This window comes from Phocoena sinus, chromosome 18 (assembly GCF_008692025.1).
Source record: "Phocoena sinus isolate mPhoSin1 chromosome 18, mPhoSin1.pri, whole genome shotgun sequence".
NCBI lineage: Eukaryota > Metazoa > Chordata > Mammalia > Artiodactyla > Phocoenidae > Phocoena > Phocoena sinus.
The window spans coordinates 2,734,074-2,753,191 of record NC_045780.1 but is presented as its reverse complement, the minus strand read 5'-3'; the positions used below and the strand labels follow the sequence as shown (position 1 = coordinate 2,753,191).

Below are 19,118 nucleotides of genomic sequence, written 5' to 3'. Positions count from 1 at the left end.
TCTCAGATTGCCGTTTAGCTTCAATATAACTGAACGATGCATTTAAGCTGTACTTTCCTACCTTCTTGGGTGCCAAATACGTTTTTAAAAAATCAGACAACTTCTCAAGTTAAAATGGGACAAGTGGACATATTCAGAATGACAAGTGGACAGCTGCAAACAGACTCATCATAGTTGTAATCATGCAAACGTGTCATCTGTGTGATGACAGAATACTTTGGGCCTCCTGTTAGACCCTCCTAGGATCTGAGCTACTTTCCTCAGAGAGCTGGTGGTCCCCCAAGGCCCCCTCTCCCAAGTCTGCATGGACACTGGGAAAGAGGAGAGAAGCTAATGAATGTCTTTCCCTCATGGAGTCCACAGGGACATTTAACACCAAGCTGAGAGAATACGGTGACACTTCAAATAACCTATTTTGGAAAAAGAACCTGAAAAAGAACAGATACATGTATATGTAGAACTGAATCACTTTGCTGTACACCTGAGACTAGCATGACATTGTAAATCAACTATACTCTAATATAAAATAAAAATTAAATTAAAAAAAATAAGTAAGCCATTTTTTTCCAGGAAGTCTAAATTCCTCTCAAAATCTAGGAACAGCTTACAAAGCTTTACTGAGGGAAGGAAGGTAAGGAAGAGGGGGCTGAGAAGGGAGAAGGGAAGGAGCTGGGAAGAAACAAGGGCTCTCATGGTGACCAGCGCTGCCCTGTGTGCGTCCCTCACTCCCACAGCCCACCTCTCCCAGGGGAACGCCCCACTGACCTCAAAAGAGAATGGACGGAAAACTTCTCCTTCTTCAGACCTTCCCTCTCAGTGTCACAAAATGAAGGAAAAAAAAAAAAAGAGGTCATGATAAAACCTTGATACTAAAGCTTCTCAAATAACTCAGTACATTTTTCAGTAGCTTGACCAGCCTGAGAGGTGTAACCAGAGGATTCCAAATCTCCCTCCTAGAGTCTGAAATCCAGAGAGGGATACATGGGGAAAGAGGAGATCTTAGTGAGACCCTCCATGGAGAGCAGGAGGGGAACACATACCTGCATTCACACCATCAACCATTTTCTCACCAGACGTGTCGATAAGAATACCAGGTAACAATTTTATTCACAAATAAAAAAAAGGTCTTACAAAACTAGTTATGTAAGGAAATCAACATTTACAAATGTATCAATTCCAGTATGCAAAACAGTCACGATGGGGTCTAAACTGACGCAAGCTGACTGCCTTAAAGCAATGATGGATAGTTTTTCCTTTTCTATTTTTTTTTTACTAGCACAGACAATGGTGCTTAACCTAGGTAACAGCAACATTAACACTTTATCTAAAGTAGAAAAATCTACATTTGAAAAATACATTCCATACACACAAGATTAGAAAACCCCACGCCTTTATGTGCTTGTTCTCCAACCCTGATCTCATCCTTGTCAGTGAGCTTCTGCAGTGCCCGTACTCCCAGCCCTGTTATTAGCTGAGGGCGGTTCCTGGCATCAGCACCCTAGCAGCCGAGTCTATCTGAGTTCTGCAGGATATTGACATGAAATGCCAACTGGATTGTCCTCTACAGCATTTACAAAGAGTGCAGACTATAACATCATTGTATGTTTCCGTAGCACACGGTAGTAAACCGTCTTCCTCTGGATAAAAATAACCCAGGATCGGGACTTCCCTGGCGGTCCAGTGGTTAGGACTTCGCCTTACAATTAAGGAGGTGTGGGTTCGATCCCTGGTCAGGGAGCTAAGATCCCACATGTCTTGGGGTCAAAAAAACCCAAAACATAAAACAGAAGCAATATTGTAACAAGTTCAATAAAGACTTTAAAAATGGTCCACAACAAAATAATCCAGGATTTTTCAAATGCAGAATCAAATGAAATCAATTTTTTAACCCTAAGTGTTTCTCTATTGATCAAAAGTGATGTTTCAGGATTTGTGGCCAAAGTCTCATTCCCATCCATCTTAGCTTTCTCCTGCAAGGGTTTTTGCCTTTGAAGTTAAAGAGGGCTCTACATGTGGAAAATATACTCAGGTTACAAAAAGGAGCACAACCCTGGCCTACTTTGATCACCCCTCTGTCACCACAAAAGCGATCAGATTACAAACTACGAACGGCACACATGTGACTTAGAGTGAGACTTGCATTTTCGTGGACCTCTTGTGATCAGGTCCTAAATACTTTGCATATATTTCCTAAGGGCAAGTCTCAGAAGAGTTGGTGAGTACCAGAGCTTAGGAACCATTGGTTTAGGCTAAAAAAGGAAGAGAAAAAAGAAAGTCAATCAACTATGACTGGACACCAGGTAGACAGGAAAGGCTGTGCCTTACCATAAGACCCTCTAATTTCCCATTTCAGTCAAAGGAACGGAGGTCACGTGCACGACATACCGTGAGCTCATGTCCGCATGGGGATCCTGAGCTGCAGATGGAGGGACAGTCCCAGCACGGGGAAAAGGCCTCGTGCGAGCTCACTACCGCAAGAGAGCAAAGCACGGGGCAATAAGAGGGAAGATAAAAATGTCCTTGGAAAAGGCAGATTTCTAATGCTCACTTTAAACTCTTTTTTTTTTTTTTTTTGGTTGCATCATGCAGCTTGCGGGATCTTAATTCCCTGACCAGGGATTGAACCCAGGCCCTCGGCAGTGAAAGTGCTGAATCCTAACCAGTGGACTGCCCAGGAATACCCTCTAATGCTCACTTTAAATGTCAGGTAGAAGACTGATTTGGAAACAAAATATCTCAGCATTCTCTAACACAGGGATGTTCAAAGGTCTATTTCTTTTTTAAGTGCAAATGGGACAGAGCTAATAGTAATCACTTAAAAGACAACAGCCAGAGCTGATCACGTACGTTCAAGCAGGAAAAAAATAAATTCTGCTCAAATAATTCCTCTCCAGGGCGCAGAGATGAGCCCACGAGCCATCCCCTGGTTCATGACTGAGCTGGGTTATTTCTGTCTCAGCTCTAGAGCTAATTCTAGTATGTAAATACCAAGGTGGTAGGGGATGGATCGCCTTCATAGAAGCACCAGACTCTTAAATCCAGCGCCGTTGGGCTACGGTGGGAATTACTGTGAAGAAGCAGCTTAGGAGATTGGTGGGAGCCCTATACGGCAGTTATAATCCACTCACCTAAACGCTGCCTACAAGCTGTGCTTTTTCTTCTGGTCCTAATATGCAGAGTCTCCTAAGACGGCTCACCTGGTGGCATGCTTCAGTAGCAGGGAAACCTGATATGTTGTCATTTCTAAAGCCTTTAGTATAAAATACGATGCAAATAAAAGATCATTATAAATACCGATTCTCTATAAAAGAGAAATTCTGCATCTTTTAAGCTCAGTCCCAGGGACACAAGTAACAAATGCTTCCACATCAATGGATTTTCACATAAATCTGCTAATCTAGGATGCGCACGCTAAGGGGTTTTTAACTCAGAGGGATGGGCAGTCCTTTCCCAAACACATGTCCTAACTCAGGCCCCTCTTGTTAACTAATTCAGCCGCCGTTCGCAAGACCGTGGCTGAGGCGAGAAGCCTCAATTCTGCAAGATTTGGTCGCTTCTGATTCCCAGTTAGGACAGTTAACATCATCTAATAAACCCAAGACTCAGGCAGGCCATGTGAAGTCAATTCTAACCTCCTATGCTAATTATTTAGAAGATGAAAAAGTGACCTTCAGGAAATAAAAACACTCCCTTTTGAACCCATGCTACCTAAAAACTAAGGTAACTCATCTGACGCTGACTTTTAGTAGGATATATGAAATTATTTCTGGAAAGAAAATGTAAATGAAAATTTATACTCTGGGTCTTCAGTCTTGGCAAACCACCTCCACCATAAAAAGAAGCATGAATGCATTTCTGTTTCTCGTTATACCCCTAAGCTCGGTGGCTGCAAACTTGGCCCGTCAGGCTCTGAAGTCAGCCTGTAGCGTAGAAGCTTCTTGTGTAGGAAAGATGCAAAGTCTCAGAAGTGCTTGGAGTGTATTCCTTGAGGTCTCAGCTTACAGCTGGCCTGGCTCAGAAGCAACTGGCCGAAAGGCTTAAAATGCCATCAGTGTGGTTCAGATTTACTTTCCTCCCCCAGAAGCCATGCGAGGTCCAGACGGTGCTGAGTCCATAAGCGGAGGAGTGGCTGCCCTTTGGGCTCCATACGACACTTCATTGCAGAAAGAAGCAAGTCCTTTCGGCCTCCTGAAATGGTGACAGAAGGACAGCTTTGAACACAGCACCTGACAAATTAAAGCCCTAAACTGTGACTGTAAACATTTACGGTGCTCAGCTTTTACTAACCGTGCACATGAATTTTATAACATATGGACAAGAAGTTCCTGTAGGGGTGTCCCAGTACCAGGTACCCATGTACTCTGAGAATAAAAACAAAGATTTCCTAACAACCCACAGTCACTCCACATGTGCAGACCTTAAAAGATGAAAATGTGCCCCAAACAAACTGTATCAATTCTTTTGCTGATTTTCAACCTCAGTCAAACATTTAACGCTCGTTTCTGTGTTGCACTCCTTTAAAGCAACTGTAGGTAAAGATTTTAGGATTCTTTAGTCTATTCTTTAAAAGAACAAAGATGGTTAATAATTAATGCTATTCTTAGTCTTTGAATTTAAAACTTCTGTGAAGTCTTGGAGAAAGTTTAGAAAGAGTCTGGGAATGAGACTTCTCTTATAATGACCTCCCTGGAATATTCACACATACGTCACAGGGCAAACGTCCTCGGGAGAGAGCAGCCTTTAGATCTGTCCCTTATCACAAAAGCACAGTGATCTCACTTTGGGAGGGGGTGAGGCTTGGGTCACCTGTGTGTTATTGTACGTGAGTGAAACCTTCATTCACGCCGTAACCCTTCATTAACTTACCACTAATTTGGCATTAGTGACATATCAGACACATTTACAGAAAAAATTTTTTCAAAGGTCTAAGGAGATTATCTAGAAATAGAAACTTCTGAGGTTCTCTCAATAAGAAGATAGTTTTATCATATATGTTGATCAACTGATATGATAATAACAACCATATTAAAGCTACCAGGGAGGGAAATTATACTCAATTGGCCAATAAGGAAAAAATAGAGATGCTGATAGACTGAGAAACTAGAACCCAGGTCATCTCATATCTTTTCTACCATTCCTTCCATTATTTCATGTTGACATTTAAAATGTTGGTTAAGAAACACCACCAAAGAAAGCTTTTCCTGTTATTAAACAGGCTGGCTTCATTCTCCCAAATACCTTAGCAAGTGCTGTCTCAATAGCTTAGACCTGGTTCCCTTCTGGGGAGGTGTGTCCAGGGAACATTTGATTAAAATGGAATCACACAGACTAAAGACAGCTCTCTCTCCTATTTGCTTTATCCCGAACGGTATCATTATCAGACTCTGGGTGGCATTAAACTACCCACAGGAAGACTACCGTGTAAAAATAAATTTTCGGAAGCAAATGCATCACACATTAGAAATCCGAGCCTCACACCAAATACAGACAAAAGTCCCTTGGTGCACTTGGCAATAAATCAAATCATCACACTGTACACCTTTAACTTCTGCTACGTTATATGTCAATTACCTCTCCACAAAGCTGGGGGAAAAAGAGTGAATAGAGGTTAAAATACAAGTGAATGAAACTTGTACTCACGTGAAATAGAGGTTAAAATACAAGGGAGTGCCTGGGTAGGAATTTAAAGTTTCATTGAAAATAAAATAGAAAGAAATGGTTTAAAAAGGGGCGGGGCTGTTTTGGTAACAGCTGCCCTCATCCACCCCCGGAACAGAAAACAGTGCCCTCCTGAGTTAGGAGTGAGCCCACATCAGGGGCCAAGCTCACTGCACCTGAACTTGAGGAGCCAGGAGTCCTGCCCTCTGGTCCACTAATAGAAAGCTTCCGAAATCAAATTCTTTGCAAGAGGTAAGTTCAGTAACTACGACTAAGAGAAGTGTTTTTCAGAGTTTAGAAAAGATTCTCGCTTAAAATGGGCTCAAAATATTATTTGCTTTTTTTTTTTTTTTTGCGGTACGCGGGCCTCTCACTGTCGTGGCCTCTTCCCGTTGCGGAGCATAGGCTCCGGACGCGCAGGCTCAGCGGCCATGGCTCACGGGCCCAGCCGCTCCGCGGCATGTGGGATCGTCCCGGACCGGGGCAAGAACCCATGTCCCCTGCATCGGCAGGCGGACTCTCAACCACTGCACTGCCAGGGAAGCCCTGCTATTTTTAATTACATGGAGAAAATGGAAATGATTTACATTTTAACAATCCCTTTCCTGAATTCAGGATGTCTTATTTAGATTTGCCGAAATTATCTAATAGTTATAAGACAACACATCTTAGAAAGCCTATAAAAACCTTTCATTAATAAATTACATGGAGTGGGGCTTCCCTGGTGGCACAGTGGTTGAGAATCCGCCTGCCAATGCAGGAGAAACGGGTTTGAGCCCTGGTCCGGGAAGATCCCACATGTTGCGGAGCAACTAGGCCCGTGCGCCACAACTCCTGAGCCCGCGCTCTAGAGCCCACAGGCCACAACTACTGAGCCCGCGTGCCACAACTACTGAAGTCCGCGTGCCTAGAACCCATGCTCCGCAGCAAGAGAAGGCACCGCAATGAGAAGCCCGCGCACTGCGAGGAAGAGTAGCCCCGCTCGCTGCAACTAGAGAAAGCCCGCGTGCAACAACCAAGATCCAACGGAGCCAAAAATAAATAAATAAAATAAATAAATTTATTAAAAAAATATTTGGTGATGTCCTTAGCCACTGAGAACTACCTCAAAAATGAATAAATAAATTACATGGAGCAACCTGAATGTAACATTTCCTCATTCATCTTATATGTAATTATAACTTTCCGTCAGACTCTGAGTTGAAGGTATCTTTATGTAATCATAATTACCTTGACAACTCTCTTTGAAAAGAATTCATGTCATGATGCACCAATCTTACAAACTAAACTACGTTTCTACAATTTTGCATCCATGTAGCTGGGACAAAAGGGCTCATCCACCCTACCTCCACCTCCTCAATAACACAGACAGGAAAAAGGGCAGGCTGCGTTGCTTCTGACACGACTTGGCTTCGAGTTGCTTTATTCCTTAGTTTTAGAATTTACACCGCAAAACTGGGGACAGGCTACAAAATTAAGACGAGCAGTAATTCTATGTACTGACAATACTCGGAAGACCTGTAGCTAGTGCGATGGCAGCACCGTCGGCGCAGCCACTCAGACTTTCTTCTGACAGTAGATACACGAGAAGGTGAAACAGATAGTTCGTGAAGGTAACACAAGCAAGTTTATCATCAGAACGAAGTGACTTGATGGGAAAGAAACTTCAGCATTTTGTAATGAAAACGTGACTCAGATTAAATATTAAGTGTCCTAAGACGTTCATTTTAGAGTACGCGGCAAGGCTTCCGATTGGGATGTTGGGATTAGCTGCCAAAGGGCCCCGTGTCCTGTCTTCTGCGTCCTCCTCTCACCCGTTCTCGGGGCTTGTTAGCTGCTCTGGGCTGCCGGGGGTTCTCTGTCCAAAGGTCTGTGGGCCACGCCCATGCTGAGACCTATATGCACCGAGGCTAGTGGGCCACGTCCATGCTGAGACCTATATGCACCGAGGCCAGTGGGCCACGCCCATGCTGAGACCTATATGCACCGAGGCCAGTGGGCCACGCCCATGCTGAGACCTATATGCACCGAGGCCAGTGGGCCACGCCCATGCTGAGACCTATATGCACCGAGGCCAGCTCTTACGTCTTTTCTTACTATCCTCATGAACAGTGTGAAAATCAGAGGCTGGCCCCAAAGAACAAGGCCAGTGAGTGAGCTTTCCCAGCTACAGAGGTACGCAGTCTGTGCTTTTTAAACTGCCTCATTTGTTTGATCTTCCTCCTTTCATGGATCTCTTCTTCATTTCCGTTATTATGAGAAAACCAACATCGTTTTTTCTCCAAAGCCAACAAATGTTTTCAGTACAGAATTCCCTGTACATGCTTTATAGATTTTCTTCATAGTTACAAAAAAAAAAGTACTGCAGGTTTAGATGCACATAAACCCACATATGTGTTCTTAGAAGGAACTATCTCCGTCCACACTGACTTTAGACTGTTTCTGATTTTATTAGACAAAGACAGGACGTCTCAAGGAAACAGAGGCGCTATCCAGGAGCCCGTGCAGCGTGCTTGTGGCTCATCGGCCGCGTCCCTGATCTGGGGCAGGAAGGACCGAGGATGAGAGCAGCCCCGTCTGTGCAGAAGAGGGCTTGCGGGGCCTGGGAGCCCCTGTTGCTGCGATTCTGCCCTTTCATACTCAAGGCCGGCATCGTTCTTCCAGAAGAACGCACACCAACAATGTATGTGCTCACGTTCAGGGAACGCTTATACACGTTAAGCCAAATTCAGCAAAGGCCACCTCCTCACCTGGAGGAGAAAGCAGGGACAGGGCCCAGGTGCCCCCGGGGTCAGAGCCCATCGCCCTTCAGTCACCACCTGCCCCACCCCAAAACCTGATTTCAGACCCTTCCATCTGGAAGGATCTTCTGCTGTATTTGGTGCCAGATCACAACCAACAATCAATTTCCAACCAAACCGATCCATCAGTCAAAGCAAAATGATCTAGAAGAACCACAGGGAAAGAGAGAGGAGGGAAAAGGGTAGCCGCAGGGGACCTAAATTCTCATTAACTTGACCGTGAATGGACAGCATGTAAGTATTGGGCGTAAGGACATCACAGGGGAAGACAAAGGTGAGGAACTGCTTCCAAGATGCTCCCATAACTAATTCATCTCTCAGCCAGGATGGTGCTGGGGTGCGGTGCTGGGTAGCTGGAGTGACAAGAGGAGAAAAGAATACGGCTGCCCTGGACGGCCTTAGAGATAAGCTGTTAGTTAAAAAAAAAGACTCCTGAAATTTAATTTAAATATATTCTCCTATAACATACAAGAAGTTATAAAGGATGGAAAGATCTTCTCCCCAGGTTCCCCCACATTTAATGGGGGACAGAGTCCTGTTCCCTCTGGGCTTCCTTAAGTCACTGCTGTGCCCACACCGAATCCATCGCCGCCTTACCTGGGGTGACGGCTGAGTGGCCAGGTGATGGACATCTCCCCTCTCCTGAGCCAGATGATTTCTGGCAGTGAGCGCGTCCTGAGTTAGCGCTGGTTCTGGCACTGAGTTGTTGAGTCTCGATAGATCAGTAGTTTCTGTAAAGTTTTCAGGGTGAGCTTGAATTGGAACTGCTCCACCAACCAGACCCCGACTACTGTTTGAGTCCACGGATGCTGAACTTGCGCTCTCTGGATTGAGGGAGTGAACGTCTTCTCCAGGGAGCTCAGGATAAGAACCGCAAGAAGAGATGTCGTCACCACAGCTGGGCTTTTGCATCAGAGGCCAGGCGTCCGAAGACTCGCCACAGATGGACCTCGAAAGGGATCCAAAGAAAGTCGGCACTGCTTCCCCCGCTGGACCTGTGTTTCTGGACACATGTTCGAAAGAGCTGTAAGTTCTCTACTGGGAGAAAAACCTACTACAAAGCAACATTCCAGCTATGCTTTTCAGTTTTCTAGATGAAATAAACAACAAGTTATTGAGCCAGAATCCTCATGCTTCCTTTGTTATAAACTTGCTTCAATACAGTAAGTTAAATTACTACGTTTACTTTAAAACCGAATTTTTATACCTACTTCTAACCAATATAAACTTAAATCCGGTGTCTAAAATAGGCAGTTTCCTGGGTCTTAATTGAGTTCCTTTGATCGCTGTTCTAAAATTCCCTGAGTATGTGACACGCTAAAAATTACTTACAGATGATGGAAGTGTCACAAATCATGAATATAAGACAAAAACAAAATTAGTGGAATATAAAGAATAAAGAACGTTACACTGGCTATCAGTAACCCTGAGACACTTACCTGATTCTTGCCGAAGTTCCCACCTCCTACAATGTCTAGAATGTTAGGAACGATACTAAAAGGTGATGCCCCGTAGTTTCCCACGGAAACTGGAACACGAGCAGCCTGTATATTTGCACGCGGGAACACGAAATTACATAGATTAAAGACACCCATTTACCTGTCCTGAAGAATGGCCCTGGAGTGCACCCTACAAGCAGGAGTCTCCCGGCCGACGCTGCAGGCCCCGTCACAGCACGGGGATGGGATGAGATGCACGGGCCCTAGGAAAGCCGGCAGGGCTGTGAGGCGCTGTGCTTGTTTATACCAGTTCAACACTGCTCTCGAAAATTTAGCTATTCCCCTTTGGGTGACTTTCAGGGGGAAAGGGGTCATGAGGTTTAATTTTTTTCTCTTTTTTCTTATCTTAAAAATGATGGACCACTTCTATGAAGGACCCGGAAGAGTCAAATTCCTGGAGACAGAGAGTAGGATGGTGGGTCCCAGGGGCTGGAGGGCAGGAAGAATAGGGGGTGAGTGTTTAAAGGGGCCAGGGTTTCAGTTTCGGGTCGTGGAGAAGCTCTGGGGATGGTGGTGATGGTGGCACAATGATGTGAACGTGCTTAACGACCCCCAACTGTACACTGAGAAACGGCTAAAACGGTAAATTTAAGGTGATGTGTCTATTTTACTACGATGAAAATAAGGATGAAGAGGAATGAGGAGACGGTACGTGAAACGAGACCTTCACCTATGGCTGACGAGGGCGGAAAGAGCACAGGGTTTCTGCAGAGCGGGCTAGCCATGCAGTGCAGAACATAAACGTCTAAACCCTTTAACTCCACACGCACACAACTTTTTGTTTTTTTACTGCTAGGAATGTATCTTAAAGAATAACTATCTATGTGCACACAGCTTTGCAAACTATTATGTTCACTGAAGCGGTATGTATTTTTGGTTACAAAGATAATACACATTCACTGAAGAAAAAAACTTGAAAAATAGAGCGATTAGATCAGAAATTAAAAAATGAATCTTCCTTAATTCCATAAGCTGCAAGACACTGTCCACATTTCTGAGCAGCCTTCTAGACTTCTCTCTCTACATATACAGACATATGTAACTCTGATTTTATAAAACTATAGATATAGTAAAACATACAGACAAAATTAGGAAATTAGCATTAATCATGCTGTTGTGTAAGAGAACATTCTTGTCCTTAGGAAACAAGCTCTGAAGTAAAGGGACACCTTATCTGCAACAGATTTTTCTCTTTTTTCGGCTGTACCGCACAGCTTGTGGGATCTCAGTTTGCCAACCAGGGACTGAACCCAGGCCACAGCAGTGAAAGCCCAGAATCCTAACCACTAGGCCACCAGTGAACTCCCTGCAACTGATTTTTAAATGGAAATTTAAAAACTGTGTACATGTCTGTGTAAAGCACACAGTTGGCCCTTGAACAACATGGATTTGCACTGTGTGGGTGCACGTGTTGGAGGATTTTCCTCAACAGTAAATACTACAGTGTCACACGATCAGCGGGTATCTGGTTCCGGGGATGTAGGACCACGGATACGGAGAAACCGTGAACACAGAGAAGCCGCAGACACAGAGGGTCAACTATAAGTTACAAGTTGATTTTTGACTGGGCGGAGAGTGGGTGCCCCTAACCCCCAAGTTGTTCAAGGGTCGACTGTGTACACCCACCATACTTAGAAAGAGATAAAAACGATAAAGCAAATGTGGGCATGAGATAAAATGTTAACACTGGGGGAATCTAGGGACAGGGTATGTGGGAATTCTTTGTCCTATTCTTTCAACATTTTTGTAAGTCTGAAATTATGTCAAAATAAAAGTGAAAAGAAAATGGGCACTGTCACTAAGGAAGAAGCAATTTATATGATGAGCGACACTGAGCCTGGGCGGGTGACAGCGGGGGCGGACGCTGTCCAGTCTCCGCGTTCTATTTCAAAAACGTGCCACAAAGCCATCCACGTATTTAATCTTTCTTTTCAGGTAGAAGTGAGGATGAGGCAGAGTTTGCACAAAGCTGTACTTGATCACATTTAAACCCAAGTGTCTCTCTCAAGCAATCCTGTTTGCTAACTCTGATCTAGGGGCAGTGCCTGGCGCCGCATCTAGAAAATGCGGTGCTTGGGCCGCCTTGAGAATCACCAAGGCATCGGTGCTGTCAGGAGCCGAGTCTACGATCTCCGCAGGCAAAGGCAAAACCAGAAACACGCATGCTATGGCAATCCCATGTTTTATGCTTAACCCTAAAGCAGAAGACAGTAGTGGCCAGTAGAGAAAGAATTACGTTCAAGATGCCTTATCCCACATATTAAATATTAGACTGAAAAGCTGAACCCTGCAATTTCTTGAAAAGAAAGATCGGACAGTTCTGAGACAATAAGCAGTTGAATTGGGAAATGTTTAACTTCAAGGAAGGTTACAGGAGACAAAATGCTGCTGCGCTATTGCAACCACAGGTGCCGGGGGACCTGTGAGGGGTGGATGGGGCAGGTGGCGGGCAGGCTTCCGGAAGGGCTGCGGCCGCATCGATTTTTACTTTGCAGAGGAGGTGAGTTTGTGGGGACAGGGGCAGGAAGCGTGCCAGCTGGTGTGACCTATGCCCGTTTTTGCCCACGTTAGAAACCAAGTCCATCTGAATCACAGGCAGACGCGGCTGTGTCGTGCCTCACAGTTATTGCTTTTCCCCAAAGTGAAGGTTTGCGGCCACCTTGCGTCGAGCAGGTCTGTCGACAGCATTTTTCCTGCAGCATCTCCTCACTTTGTGTCTGTGTCCCATTATGGTAATTCTCACGATATTTCGAATTTTTCATTATTTTTCATTATTATTATATTTGTTCTGCTGATCTGTGATCAGGGATCTCTGATGTTACCACTATACTACGCCGAAGGCTCAGATAACGGTGAGCGTTTTTCAGCAATAAAGTGTTTTTAAATTAAGGTGCACACATTATTTTTTTAGACATAATGTTGTTGCACACTTAACAGACTTCAGTACAGTGCAAACATAACCGCTATATGCACTGGGAAAGCCCCAAATGTCACGTGACTCGCTTTATTGCAATATTTGCTTTATTGCAGTGGTCTGGAACCGAACCCACAGTAGCTCCGGGGTCTGCCTGGACTTCCCTAAACGTTCACTTCTGTCAATAACCCCAGAGGCAATTATGGTTTGTGGAAAACCCTGCAATAGGTCTCCCTCCTTCCTCTTCTTTAAGATATCCCAAAACACACTAAGACACTTACATGCAGGTTCAGGTGGAATCCACCAGACAAGAAAGGAGATGGATCCCCTGCTCTACAAAAGGCTCATATTATTTTAAATCAATTCACTCCAAAATAAAGGCAAACTTGCTTAAAAAGTTACTGAGAAATTCTAGAATTTTAATGAGATGCTTCTTTTCTGTTAAATACTTAAGAGACACAAAACACCCAAAACATCAGGGGATGGGGGAGAACGACTGAACTAGATTAGCTTTAACTAGAAAACTGAGTGGGAGCAGTTCTTTGCAGCTTCAGTGCCTGCATTCCTAGTGGCCCCCAAGTGCTGAACTTACCGCAGGTCTGGGCCGAGTCCCGGTGGCACTGACAACAGGCGTGGGGCGCAGGGCCGCTGAGCCGAGGTCTGTCGAAACAGGACAGTTCAGAACCGTTGTACTGCAGGTCCTGTGCCCTCAGGGACCCTGCGGAGGCCGAGAACTCGGTCAGCAAGACAGCTTCCCCAGGAGGAGCGCACAAACATCCCAGTGCAACCAGAACTACCCCGGCTTTTGCAGTTATAAAGGAAAGGAGAGCTGTTGTTCACATCTAAAAATACTTCTTACACGGAAGCAAAGATATGAAACAATCAGTCAAGACAGCTCGAGATGTAAGGTACTTGTGTTGCCAGAACTCAGACGAGCTGTGTTTCTGCCGAGGGGCGGGGGTACCCCTGCCTCCTCAGGTCCCCGGGAAGTGATGCTGCCCAGTGGCCGCGCCCTCAGCCCTTTTGGCAGGAGGCCTCTTGGGGAGCAGGCCCCTGGGACGCCTGTTTCCACGTGCTCTCTCTGTCCCTTTGGCTGCAACCTGACTCTCCTCTTAGGTTCTCGTCAAACACCTGGATGGCAGTGATGACCAACACCCTCACCAGGATGCTAAGACACAGAAAGGGCTCAGAACTCACAGCTGGGTTTCTTCTCCATAAACTGCCGCTTACAGTATATGACGCAGAGGATGAGCAGGGCCAGCAGGACGGTGGCCAGGGCGCTGCAGATCACGGCAGCCAGGGCCGTGTCCCGCGGGCTGGAGGCCGTGGACGGGATCCTCACCAGGTTGACCTTGCTGGTACCTGAAAACCACGGGGATGGAATCAGCACATCTCGACCACCCAAGGGACTCAGGTGCTCACACTGAACTCGGGGTCCCCTGCAGCAGTGGCCTTCATGCAACATCAATGAGACCAGGGGGAGGTGTTCTAGAGGGCTCAGACTCTCCCTCCGCCCGGGAGAGCGCTTGAATACCGCACCTCTCCCTGCGACTCTCCTCTGTTCCCCTGACACCAACCACGCGCAGCCCCGACACGTGTGCTGTCGGGCCCGTTGGACCAGAACCATCCGCGAGTCGGGAATCTGTCATCTTGTTCTTCCTCCCCAGCACTTGGCAGTGTGGGCCGCAGAGCAAGCACTCAATATGCACCCTTTAATTGGAATTAGACCTTCTACAGTTTTAAGCAGGCTGAACTAAAGTATGCTTTGGGGGTCCACTTTAGGGGAAAACCAGGACTTGGATCATTCATAACCTCACAGCAGGCCCCCAATTTCTGAGACAGTGAACATTTTTTAACGCCTTAGCTGTTAAATCACTGAACAACACCTAAGTTTTGGAGAAAAAAACCGAACACTGTTGTGATCTCAGATTGACAGCACTTCTCAGTTTGGACGAAGCACATCTGGAGGGCCGATTGCCCCTGTGGCTCACGGTGATGGTAATGGACTTGGCAGCCCTAGAGATGACAGGCTGGTGTCTGCATCTGTGCTGCACACGGCACAAAAGGCCACCTGGTACTTTCTCCCCACCCCTGAGTGCACAGGCCCCACCCCCGACTGCACAGGCTCCACCCCCATCCCAACCCCTGAAGCCTGGTTTCCACTGTACGACCCCTGCGGCTAGAGCCAGAGAGAAACTTCAGGGTTGATATTATTGAATCGTAAAAATACGACCGCAGGAGCGATCGTTTTGGAATGTTGAATCTTGGTGTATCTACACTCAGTGATTCTGGGCCACCCTCATACACGTTTCTTATTGCCACTGGGAAAGGCACATAAACCATATACCTTGGACCTGGATGAATAAGAATCTTAATCCAATCATACATTTTGAAGGATATCTGTTTGTAAACATGTTTTAATATTCATAAACAAATAGCGCTTCTAGCTATGTAGACATAGTGTCATAATCAAATCGCACACGTTAGATGTTCATCACACAGCAAGTTAAATAGATTACACCTCTGACCTGATAGAGATGAAATCTAAACCTGAAACAGCCTCTGTCAGTGGACAAATTCACAAGAGGACATATGAACACAAGCACAGCTGTGCAAACACTGGTAAGTAAATACACGAATAGGAATTTATATCGAATGCAAGTAAAATCGTGGGCTACGCTTGGGAAACATTAAGTAGTACCTATTGCGACCAAATGGTGAAGTTGATTTATGTTTGTGAGAAACTGGCTTAGTTCAGAGTGAGATCAGGCCCCTTAGCTGAAACTTTCCGCTAAATAACCAAGCTCTAGTCAATACCAGGCTTTAGCAGGACTGCTATCAAAATGAGACTGAATACATTATTTGAGTGGAAGATAAAGTTCCTAACTACGATGCAAGGATTAAGTTAAACTCATTGATCAGTGGAGTATTAGATATTCAGAAAAACCCTACGAGGAACCAGGAATTCAGGTTAAAGTAGAACAAGATTAGAGTCTTCTGGGTTCTTATTGTTTAAAACCTTTCTAAAATGGATTAGTCAACTTCCTTGCCTTCACAGAAAAGGAACTGTTTCTAACATAAATCAGCTGAAATGCCCTCAAATGGGTATTATATTTTTAATTCGGTGGTTTGTGACTCCGGGCTTATTTTCCCCAAGCCAATCAGAAAAGTCTTGGTAACACGTATCTTTCCAAGGAAGCGCACTAATACTGTGGTATCAGTGCTACTGAGTTGTCATAATAACATCCATTTTCAGCATAATTACACCAAATAAGCTACTTCTCTATGCATTTCCCAGGCAGGAGCATCTGAAGACGAACAAGAAAATACAGACATGTCACCTCTCAGTTTTCGACACCTATATACGAAAAGGCATCTTGTTAATGCAAACACCCCTCCCGAGAGCCCCCATGGGAAGCACGCTCCGAAAGCCACCTTCTTTATTCTTGTTTATATGGACAAGTTTATGACAACCCTGACGGCAAACACCATCTTTTTTTTTTTTTTTTTTTTAATGGGAAATGGGTTCATCATTCTCAAGTTTGTCACACCAGCAATGCAGACATAACTACAGAGGCTATGAGAGACTGGGCCGAGTATCACTAGATTTTAGAACCACCCTCAGAAACTCATTCACATCAGTTCCTGATAAAAGCCTATTTTCTTATCATTCTTTCGACTTGAGCAGTAAAAACAGAGGGGAGGGAGCAGTACCACCAGCTGTATGAAGTGGCTTCTACCCTACTAAGTTCTGGCTCAGAAAAGGACTTACTGACTACAAACCAAAACGGATTGCTTCTCTGACCTGTCATTGCTGCCATGATACTCAGATTCAAGATTCTTTCCACCCACGGCTCTAACTCAATTCCCTGGCCAAGCACCTCGATGCCTACAAGGCATCTCACCCTCACCTTGCTAGGATCCTGAGGGCACTTCCAAGGAACCAGGAATAGGACCACCCGTGTTCTCTGGGAAGTTCTAACTTTTCTGGAACACAAAGGCACATCTTACCCTCACCAATTATCAGATTCCTCCCTGATCTCGGCACTACACTTTGGCAAGTTACTTCAGAGTGAGAGCTGTCTCTTCGCTTAAATTTTACATGACAGGACACACTGTACGTGGGTTCAGTTTCACGCTGAACATTTCAGTGGGCTCAGCTCAACTGGCGATGATGTGTGAGTGTCTGTAGTGACTAAGACGTCTCAGTCCTACAAGGCTAAGTGCGGATCTGAACAGATGAGAACACGGGGGTCATTTGCAAGGCCTGGCAAGTGTTTCTATAAGGCCTGCTCCCGCCTTTGGAGTGGGACAAGGTGAGTGAATCCGAGTAGCTGAGACGCCCTCCTTGCACCTCAGCCTCTAGAGAGCTTCGGAACGTGGCTGGGGAGACGTGTGTGTTGGGGGGATTTGTTGCCGGGCTCCGACTGCTTTCGGGAAAGTCCGAGGAAGAGCTCAGGCCGGAGTGGACCTTTCCTCCACCTGACGCTGACATGCACCTCCGGTGACCCCACCCTCCTGACGACGGGGTGAAGTCCGTTGACCACCCTCTATTTATGGAGGAGAAAACCCAGACTTTGAGGGACTTGCTCAAGGTCACACAGCAACACGCAGGCAGCTTGAGAACCGGAACCTGGCCTTCGGATCCTTTCTGGTGGACCACCCTGTCCAGGGATGCAGGTAAGACATCTGTCAGGTAACGACGAGCGGGATGTGGCTCATCTCTGTGGGGAGAAGCTGGCCGGGCCCCGGAGAGACCACGGGCCACCTGATCACAGACCTGTCCACGTGTCCAGGTGTGCATGGAAGCTGGTTCCACTTGAGGGCCTCTGGCCCAGCGTGGATCTCAGTGTTGCATGATGAGCTGGGCAGAGGGGAAACTCTAGGGAGGGGCTTGAGTCTGGAATGGATTCGAGGGCGAGATGGCAGGAGGGGCAGCGCCCAGACGCCCTCCACTAGTAACTGCAGCTCTGCTTCCTCTCGAGCCTCCTGCTTGTTCAACCTCACGCCTGAGTAGGCTGTGTTTAAAAACCTGCTGAACAAAAGCTCCCTCTTCCCAGAGCCCACTCTCCACAGAGGGTGCTAAACAGGGAGGACGGAACTGGTTGGCACCATCTGGCCCCTCCCTGAACCTCAGCCTCCCCAGGGACGATTACACAGGGGCTCATATGTGGCACCGAGATCCACTGCGAGGGGCCATGAGAACTTCTCTCAGGGCGGAACGAGCTTCCATGCACACCTGCACACCCGGACAGGTCTGCGGTCAGGAGCCCGTGACCTCCCTGTGGACTGGCCGGCTTCTCCCCACGGAGATGAGAGTGGTCTTTACAGTAAAGAACAGGATTACGTTAGACGCTGCGTGTCACTTCTCTGAACTTTACATTCCCAGTCCAAGCTGCTTTCCCAACTCCAGAGTCACAAACCCAACGGCCAGCTGGACGTCTCCATGTGGATGGGGAAGCACCTAAGCCCAGCATATCCAAAAACGAGCTCTCCACCACCCCGACCCACCCTCTTCCCAGCACCCGCCCTGCGCCCCATGAATCCCTCCTCCCTGCCATGGCCTCGGCCTGCAGCACCCTCCCCGGGCCGCGAGCATCACCCCTCCACTGCTGTAGCTCTTTCCTCAAGTGTCACCTACTCAGTGAGGCTTCCCTGCCGAACTCCTTAAAACTGTCACCTCTCTCCAATGCCCCCCGGCTTTCCTTTCCTCCCCAGCACTTGCCACCATCTGACGTTTCATATATTTAACTTGGGTGCTTCCTTGTCATTCTCCCCTGTGGTGGGAGCAGTACAGCCCACTCTGCTTCCCCAAACCCACCCCCCTGCCTTGTGTTGAAGCTGGTCCAGCAAGAGGCTACATTTCCCAGCCTCCTTTGTAGCCAAGTGCGATACGTCCAAATCAGAGTCGAGGGGGCCCGGGAGGATGAGCGGAAGGGATGGGGTGGCATCTGTGTCACCTCCACTTTAGGGACAAATTACTCCAGAGGCCCCTTCACTGGGGCTGGAGCTGCATGTAGCAGCAGCCCAGTCTGGATCCTATGGGTGAGGAGGACAGATGAGGAAGCTACCCAAAGGCTGGCAAAGCAGCAGGGGCCAGGCGCTGGGCCTCTGAAGGACACCTGCAGCACAGCTGCTCCACCAGCTGCACCACGTGCACGGTTACAGAACAGAGAGGACCTGCTGTCTTACAGAGGCTGCGCTACTGGGGGGCTTCCTTGTTGCGACTGCTTAGCCTTGAGCACA

General features: G+C 46.6%; 1 protein-coding gene across 1 annotated transcript in view; it reads right to left on the bottom strand.

The window, feature by feature from the left end:
- Positions 1-1,096: 1,096 nt before the first annotated feature.
- TNFRSF19 (TNF receptor superfamily member 19) overlaps positions 1,097-19,118 on the bottom strand; it is an 88,237-nt gene continuing 70,215 nt past the window's right edge. Inside the window, exons 6-10 of the mRNA XM_032611748.1 lie at positions 14,070-14,234; positions 13,465-13,590; positions 10,059-10,161; positions 9,057-9,462; positions 1,097-4,188 (exon numbers count right to left, since the gene is read on the bottom strand). Coding sequence (XP_032467639.1) covers positions 4,156-4,188; positions 9,057-9,462; positions 10,059-10,161; positions 13,465-13,590; positions 14,070-14,234 — 833 coding nt within the window. The 3' untranslated portion in view covers positions 1,097-4,155. The remainder of the gene's footprint in view (positions 4,189-9,056; positions 9,463-10,058; positions 10,162-13,464; positions 13,591-14,069; positions 14,235-19,118) is intronic.